Here is an 8,692-nt window from a genome sequence, read left to right on the forward strand (position 1 = left end):
ATACTTTCTTATCCTTTCTCACATTTTCTAATCAATCCAACAAGACTTTTACAAGTACATATATACTGTATGCACAAGACATTGCTTCAACAGGGAAGCATGAAAACAGAGAGCAGAAAATAATTAGAATTCTTGAGATGTAATTTTGAGATAGCTCATTTCAAAGAAGGGCAAGGCTAAATTATTGCTGAAGCAAACAGAATCTTATGGAAATGCTTATTTAGCCTTTTAAGAGGAAGTTTGACAATGTATTATAGCATTCCAACTTGATCAATGAGGCCTTTTTATCTAAAAAATACATTTTCTGGTATCTTTGACTTTCTTCTATGATGAAACCAACTAGCCAGAATCACTACTCCTGATGTAAAATTAGCGTCTAACAGTTGAGAAAATAGTTTTTTTATGCTATAATTTTTTCCATTTGACATTTTGATGTAAATGAAGAGTTTGCTCATTTAACTTCTTTAAATCCTAAATATCAATTATTCTCTCCAGGGTATTCATGACGAGCTACTGTCTGAAGAGATAGAATTGGATAGAGTTCAATCTGACAAGTTTATTCCACGTCCTCTTGTACGTCTTCAAAGATATGTAGCAGAACCAAAAGCTAGTAAGAATTTAGATGGTGAAGCATTATTCCCAAGTGAGGTAATCAGATCTTTTAAGACAGATATGTATCATTATGCTCGTGTTTCTGGACTCCATGTTCTTGAGTGTATTATGGATACAGCCCTGTCGGCTGTGGAGAGGGAGCAACTGGAAGAAGCAAGCAATGTATGTGCCTATATTTTTGTTACTCTGCCAATATGCATATGTATGAATATTGTCATTCTATTAGATGTTACATTATCAAAGTTATATGCTTCTTGTTGCCAGGTCCTCCAATTGTTTCCCCATCTTCAGCCTTTGATAGCTGCCATGGGTTGGGATTTGTTGGCTGGTAAAATATCAGCACGGAGGAAATTAATGCAATTTCTCTGGACAAGTAAGTCACAAGTAATTCGGCTTGAAGAATCTTCTCTTTATGGTAATAAATCAGATGAGGTATTTTTCATCTTTCATTTTCAAAACGTGCTTCATGGGTGCTAATTAACTAAATGAAGTACTAGGTAGAATTCTGCTGAAAATTTTGATATTTCTGACAGATGTCCTGTGTCGAGCATCTATGTGATACCTTATGTTATCAGCTTGATCTTGCTGCTTTTGTTGCCTGTGTGAACTCTGGACATGCTTGGAGTTCCAAATACTCATTAAGGTTCTCCGGAAAAGAACAACTGGAGCTTGGAGATGGAGATGTTTATTCTGATCCTTTTGTTGAGAACTTTGTCTTGGAAAGACTTTCGGTCCAAAGTCCTCTTAGGGTAATAATCTATGTCAAATGTATGATACTGTAATGAGTGAGCTTGATGTTTTGCAGTCTTTGAGTAATACAACATTTGCTTATTATGACAGATGTTATCGACTTATATGTTATTTTATTCCCCATCTTCTATAAAAGGTCACCCTTTATACTGAGCACTTGAACATTCGAGCTTTATGCTTTTAGTGATATATGATCTATCTAGAGTGGCAGTTGTGGTACTGTTGGGTTTGGTAGTAGAAAAGGGGCAAAGTTTCAGTGGCACTGTGTAGTTTTTGCCACTATTTGGTTGGAGCTGATAGATTTAGGTGAACTAGAGAAAAGGTGAAGAAGATGAAGAGAAGAGGTGAGAGCAGAGCAGAAAGAGAGAGAGAGATCCAGAAATGTGAGTGATGATTCTGTTATTATGATCAATGATACTGAGCTTACAGCTTTATATACATGGGGACCGATTTTAAGTTAGTTAGGCTCCTAATAGATTCTAGAAGCGACTTGCCTAATCACTCTCTAACTGCTCAATTTAGTTAGGGTCCTAATTCTGACTCGACTCTTCTAGAGCTTCTCTAGCTCACTCTATTAGGAGCTAATGCTTGCACCTTCAATGACATATTTACTGACAAGCATGTTTTGTGGGATAGGATTAGATGCTTAGCATCTTTTTGCTGTAAAGCTCATGATCTTTATAGGGGCTTTTCCTCTCAGACATGCTGAGAGATTGGAAAGTTATGTTTTTATAAATTGATCTGTTGGTTGTTTTTCTTTTGTATAGGGGAACCTTATTCCCAATAATAGTGATGTTGTTTTGTTACCTTTATAATCCTTTGGTAATACTTCTTGTCTCAATCTGTAACACGTTCTTAGGTGATTCTTAACCATGTAGTACTTGAATGTTGACTTGTGCATGGTAAATATACAAACTGGGATTTGAGAATTGATTAGGAAAATATATATTTGTTAATATGTAAAATACAAAGGACATCACTCAAACTTAAAAGATCTTCTAATAGATTGGAAAGCTATGCTTCATTGTTAGCATTTTGTTTTTTATTTTTGTTCCTGTATTAGATGTCTGTTGTTCTAGTCTTCTTATATTGTATCATTCTTCTTTCATACAGAAAAGAACGGTATATTGGTTTCTAATTAAACATTTCAGATTGGGATATATTATGCATGGATATTTTAATGTTCATATGCTAGTCTTATCTTCTGTTGTACAGTCCTGACTTTACAGTCTTTGTTAGGTACTTTTTGATGTTGTCCCAGGCATAAAATTCCAAGAAGCCATTGAGTTGATCAGTATGCAACCCATTGCCTCTACTCTAGAAGCTTGGAAGAGGTGTGCTTATGTTTTCCTTTATCTCTCTGCATGGTCTTTAGAGTCTCTTGAGATTAAGATGGATATTTGCAGTTAAGGTGGCTGGATGTCTTATTATTATTATTATTAATATTATTATTATTATTATGGATTAATTAAGCTACATGGGATTATGCAAGCCGTGTGTGGCTAGAATTTCTTGACATGAAATGTTAAAATACTTACTCTTGTGTTTACTCTTAACTGTATATGTGTGTAGGAAGCAAGATGTAGACCTCATGCACATGCGTTATGCTCTAGAATCTATTGTTCTTGCTTTAGGAGCGATGGAAAGGAGTACATCTGATGAAATAGAGAATCATCAAGCTGTGCCATTATCCCATTTGAAGGATTTGCAGAGCCATTTGGATGCAATTAGTAATCTTCCTCGCAAGGTTATTCTCTTTTTAGTGATCTTATCATTCTATTGTCCCACTTGCAGTAATTTTCTTCAGTTGGTTGTGTAAGGCAGGTTCTATTAATATATCTTATACTTATCAATCATGTTGTAATTTTCCTAGTTCTATCTAGTTAAATTTCGTTGTGTCATTCACACGGAACATACCACCACACACCAGTGATGTGAACTCATGTTGTATTGGCCATTGGGATCTTTTGTTGCTTTTTCCCCCATTTTAGACAAAAACAGTTGATTTGTTCCTAACTTACTTTTTGTTTTGAAATTTGTCTTTTTAAGTAGTAAAATATTCCAAATTCGTTCTATGAATAATACAACAAACAACAACAACAACAAAGCCTTGTCCTACTAGGTGGGGTCGGCTACATGAATCAAACGACGCTATTGAGCTCTGTCATGTATCATGTCTACAGAGAGACCGTTTACATATAGATCTCGTTTGACCACCTCATGGATGGTCTTCTTAGGTCTTCTTAGGTAACTGTAAGGAAAAAGTTTTGCAGGATATAATATGCTGTGTGTCGGGAACTGGATGTTTAGTAATTGATAATGAGCATCCATGCAGTAGGATAAACATTTTAAAAGGTTTCCATGTGCCATTGTTTTGATATTTCTGTGATTTAAACTGTAAATTTCAGTGTCATCATAAAGTGTTCAAAGTCTAGTAATTTTCTGTCAGCATACTTATCTTTTGGGAAATTTTCAATGATGCAGATTTTTATGGTGAATGTGATTATTTCGCTATTGCATATGGATAATGTTTCTATTAACTTGATGCATTGTGGATCACCATGGAGTGATTCTAAATTATCCAGTGCTTGCTCTTTGGAAGATGATTATCCAACCAGAACTGAAGGGGCAAATAAAATGGTTATATCTTTCACTTCTTTGCTACTTGATATATTGTCTCGCAACATTCCGACATCAGAGATTGAATTAGAGAACACACTATCTGATAGTGTTAATACAGCCACTAGACAGGCACTCGAGTGGAGAATCTCAATCTCAAAGCGTTTCATTGAAGAGTGGGAATGGCGTTTGTCAATTTTACAGCATCTTCTACCATTATCTGAACGCCAATGGAGATGGAAGGAGGCTTTGACGGTTTTACGTGCAGCTCCATCTAAGCTACTTAACCTGTGAGCTCTGCCTTTCTAATGTATAAAATAGCAAATAAAATGTATCTCATGTCATATTTGAGAAATCAAATCTTGTGTTTCTTCTGCAGTTGCATGCAAAAAGCTAAGTTTGATATTGGAGAAGAAGCTGTTCATCGATTTTCATTATCTGCTGAAGACAAAGCTACCCTTGAGTTAGCCGAATGGGTAGATAGTGCCTGCAATAAAGTATGCATATATTCTTTTCAATTTTATGTGACAAATGTAATCAGTATTAGCTGCTAAGAGTCGTAGCGGTTACAGTCTTTTGGATGCATTCCTATTTCCATTTCTTAATGGCCTTCGATTTCCTGTTCCCTGTCTTGGAGGATGATGTAGCATTTTCTTCCATATGTAGGAAGATGATGTGGTATCCCGTGTACATGATCTGGATTTTTCCTCTTTACGTTCCCAGTTGGGTCCCTTGGCTACCGTAAGTGCCTAAGCAGTTTTCATTTTGTCATTTCAACATAATAAAATGAGTAAATATGTATTTCGTTGGTTTTGAGCATTTGCATTTCTTTCCAGATTCTTCTTTGCATTGATGTTGCTGCAACTTCTGCAAAGTCTGCCAAGATGTCGCAGCAGCTACTTGATCAGGTGCTGCTATCCTTTGTTCAATAGATTCCACTCCTTTCAACTAAATTTTCCTTGCATTATAGAGGGAAGGAAGAAAGAGCAAATCATATGATGTAGGATAAAAGTAATCCCCTTTACAGAAGCATGATAACAAAACAGAGTGAATCCAATCTATTTCGTTAGTATTACACTTCTCTAAAAGAAAATTGGAATGCATAAACAAGGGGAAATAACTAGAGTGAAGGAAAAAAATTATATCACCCAGGCAGTTTTGTGTTCATCAATTGTTGAAACTATTACTAACTTTTATCTCCTGTTATTCTTTACTCTTGCAAGGTTTTGTCCTGCTGACTAAATCTTATGCTCAACCATTTGCAGGCACAAACTATGCTTTCTGAGATATATCCTGGAGGATCTGCCAAAGATGGATCCACTTATTGGGATCAGATCCTTGAAGTGGGAGTCATCTCTGTGTCACGGCGTCTTCTAAAGCGCTTACATGAGTTCTTGGAGCAGGTGAGGAATTTTGAGTACTATTTATTGGTCTAGGAATCATTTTCATGTTCAGCATTGTGGGCCTTGAAAGCTATAGTTTAAACCTTTCTGATTTTAGTCATTGGCATAAGCCAACTGTATCTCATTAGCTTTCCTACAGTGTTCCTCTTTTATGTTGTCTGGCAGACTCAAAAAAGATGAAAGTTCCAAGTTACTCATTCTACAACATCACATGCATTACCTAAATAACTCATTGATTGCAGTTCTTCATTAACTAATTTATTAGGCGAATTCTAGTATGCCTATGTTTATGGTGGCTATGAAGTGGTGTTAAAATTAAAATCACATTTTTTTTTACATTTTGGTAACACTTTTTTTTAGCAACACTTTTTAAAAAGCGTTGTTAAATAGTAAAAAAGCATTACTTTAATTTTAGCAACACTTTTTATAACACCAGAGTCACCATAGCCACCGTAGCATAGGCATACTAGAATAACTCAATTTATTATTACCCACATATCTACCATCTATATTTTTTCAATCTTGTAAGAAGGCTGTCTTGGCAATGATGTTTATATGTTCTTCCCCTTCAGGACAACCCTCCAGCACTTAAGGCAATCCTATCTGGGGAAATTATTATCACTTCCCCGAAAGAGTCTCACCGGCAAGAGCAGAGGGAGCGTGCTCTTGCTCTGCTGCATCAGATGATTGAAGATGCTCATATGGACAAGCGGCAGTTTCTCAGTGGTACTTCTTTCATGTTTCATTTGGCATGTTATTAGTGGTGTTATTAATTATTATGCAAAAATATGAATAATTTTATCTATAGGCATTTCATTCCTCATCTTCTTTGATTTAAGCAATTGGGTAGAGACCACCTGGTATTCCTCTCTTCTGATTAGAACACGTTTTTTATGCATAAATCATAGGTAAGCTTCATAACCTTGCAAGAGCTGTCGCTGATGAAGAAACTGAACCAAGTACTACTACTAGAGGTGAAGGACTGTATGCTGATCGGGGTGTTATTGCCACACACAGTGACAAGGACATTATACTTGGGCTTGGTTTAAGAGTTGCTAAACAAATACCTTTGAGTTCAAGTGGAGGAGAAACAGGCCAGCACTCTGCTGGTTATGATATTAAAGATTATGGGAAGAGGATATTTGCTCCCTTGACTGCCAAACCTATGACATATCTATCACAGTTCATTCTTCATGTTGCTGCGATTGGTGATATAGTTGATGGAACTGATACTACTCATGATTTTAACTTCTTCTCTGTCGTGTATGAGTGGCCTAAGGATGTAAGGTTCTCAAAATGTTTGAATTATTGACGGAACATTTACCATGATTTTGATTTACTTCAATGAGTACCCATTGCATGTGATGGTTGACAGCTTATCAATTTTGTAATCAGATGATGCTTGTTTATTCAGCTACCCCTCTTTGCTTCTTAAGGAAATCATAATAATTTATTTTAAAAGATATAATTATTATTTATTCATTTATTAATGTATTTTTATGTTTCATGTTATGAGCAATATTGCTTTAATTTAATCACCTGTGCTGGTTTTGCTTTTCTATTTACAGCTTTTGACCCGGCTTGTTTTTGAAAGAGGCAGTACTGATGCGGCTGGAAAGGTAGCTGAAATCATGTTTGCTGATTTTGTACATGAGGTGATTTCGGCATGTGTCCCTCCAGTTTTCCCTCCGCGATCTGGACATGGATGGGCATGTATTCCAGTTGTTCCTACATTCCCCAAGAGCTGCTCTGAATATAAAGTACTGTCTCCATCATCTAAAGATGCTAAACCTAGTTGCTATTGCCGCTCTTCAGCAACACCTGGTGTTGCTTTATACCCTCTACAGTTGGATGTGGTGAAGCATTTGGCAAAAATTTCCCCAGTGAGGGCTGTATTAGCATGTGTATTTGGGAGTACTATACTGTACAGTAGCAGTAGCTCTTCAATTTCAAGCTCCTTGAATGATGGATTACTGCAAGCTCCAGATGCTGATAGATTATTCTATGAGTTTGCTCTTGATCAATCTGAAAGGTGCATGCCCGTTCTTTCGATTTTTGTTGGCAAGTGGCAGTTTCATATAAACATGTGTCGAACTATTTCACTGGCAACAATCTTCTGGGTTCTTTGGGTTTGCTCAACACCCCCTATCTCTTTTTCTTCTTTTTCTTTTTTACCAAAAAGAAAAATAGCATTGAGTTGTGCATTCAACTTGTCTTGTGCATTATAGGATGAAAATTTTGTAGGTTAGAGTAGTGTTATATATATATATAACCATCCATTTGTTTCCTTAATTTGTTCATTTCCCATGTTTCCATAGGGTTTTGTTTCCTTTGCTTTTTGTAAGGGAGGAGTGTAACTAACTGTTTCAAGAATGCATCTCGCCCTCTTCTTTTAGTTTAATATACACGGTTTGTATGCTATCAGTCAGTCTGTGTTATAAATACTTGTTTATCCTTATCTTCTCTCCAGGTTCCCAACCTTAAACAGATGGATACAAATGCAAACTAACCTCCATCGAGTTTCAGAAGTTGCAGTAACTGGTCAAACAGCTGATGACAGCAATCGCGAGGCAAGAACTTCTATTAAGAGAATTCGTGAACATGACACTGAGACAGAGTCAGATGCTGATGACATTGTTAGTAGCAGTTCTATCCCTGTGGCTCTAACAGAACTGAATGGCCATGGAATTGAAGCCACAGATTTCTCGCACGATTCCTCAAAATATGAAGCTGGTCAAATTGATACCACAATATTCCTTTCATTTGATTGGGACAATGAGGAACCATATGAAAAGGCAGTAAGACGGTACAATTACTTCAAAATTTTCTTCCCTTTACTATATTCAATTGTTCTTGCATTAGAATTGTAGAATAAAGAGAATATCATATAATGTGTTAATTATATTTTAGAATATATTGATGAATATTTCGTTGGATTAGTTCTGATGTTTACTATTATTCTATGATTATTTCCTTATTTGAATAGGATTAGGGTTTCCCTATTATAATAAATAGGGATAGGGATAATGCCTTTCCTCTTGTAACATACCACACATCAATCATTTTGTATTTTCTTCTAACCTTTCCCTTCTCTCTTCCCCTGCTTTCCTAAATCCCTAATCTCGAGAAAGAATGTTGCCTACATTGTGTAATCAAGCAAAGCTCAGAGCTGTTGTATGAGGTTTTTCCCTAAATGACATGCTGAGGATTGGAAAGTTTATTTCCATTGTTTTTTAATTCTTTGGTTGCTTTATTTTCCTCTGTTTCCTGTTCCTTCTTTGGTTTACAAAAATCCCCCCCCCCCTGTT

At 36.1% G+C, this 8,692-nt stretch overlaps 1 protein-coding gene across 7 annotated transcripts in view; it reads left to right on the forward strand.

Annotated features, from left to right (window-relative positions):
• Window positions 1–8,692, forward strand: part of LOC107612622 (protein DDB_G0276689) — a 28,924-nt gene that overhangs the window by 5,073 nt on the left and 15,159 nt on the right. For 5 of the 7 annotated variants that reach the window (XM_021109963.1, XM_021109962.1, XM_016314316.2 and 2 more), the window contains exons 3-16: window positions 496–774; window positions 877–1,044; window positions 1,146–1,361; window positions 2,602–2,696; window positions 2,935–3,109; window positions 3,847–4,271; window positions 4,361–4,478; window positions 4,648–4,722; window positions 4,818–4,889; window positions 5,247–5,384; window positions 5,957–6,110; window positions 6,293–6,666; window positions 6,953–7,416; window positions 7,855–8,190. In XM_021109963.1, coding sequence (XP_020965622.1) covers window positions 496–774; window positions 877–1,044; window positions 1,146–1,361; window positions 2,602–2,696; window positions 2,935–3,109; window positions 3,847–4,271; window positions 4,361–4,478; window positions 4,648–4,722; window positions 4,818–4,889; window positions 5,247–5,384; window positions 5,957–6,110; window positions 6,293–6,666; window positions 6,953–7,416; window positions 7,855–8,190 — 3,089 coding nt within the window. Of the gene's footprint in view, window positions 1–495; window positions 775–876; window positions 1,045–1,145; window positions 1,362–2,601; window positions 2,697–2,934; window positions 3,110–3,846; window positions 4,272–4,360; window positions 4,479–4,647; window positions 4,723–4,817; window positions 4,890–5,246; window positions 5,385–5,956; window positions 6,111–6,292; window positions 6,667–6,952; window positions 7,417–7,854; window positions 8,191–8,692 lie in introns of those variants that run through there. The other 2 variants (XM_021109966.1, XM_021109965.1) reach the window with 2 other exon arrangements.

This window comes from Arachis ipaensis, chromosome B08, assembly GCF_000816755.2.
Source record: "Arachis ipaensis cultivar K30076 chromosome B08, Araip1.1, whole genome shotgun sequence".
NCBI classification, from domain to species: domain Eukaryota; kingdom Viridiplantae; phylum Streptophyta; class Magnoliopsida; order Fabales; family Fabaceae; genus Arachis; species Arachis ipaensis.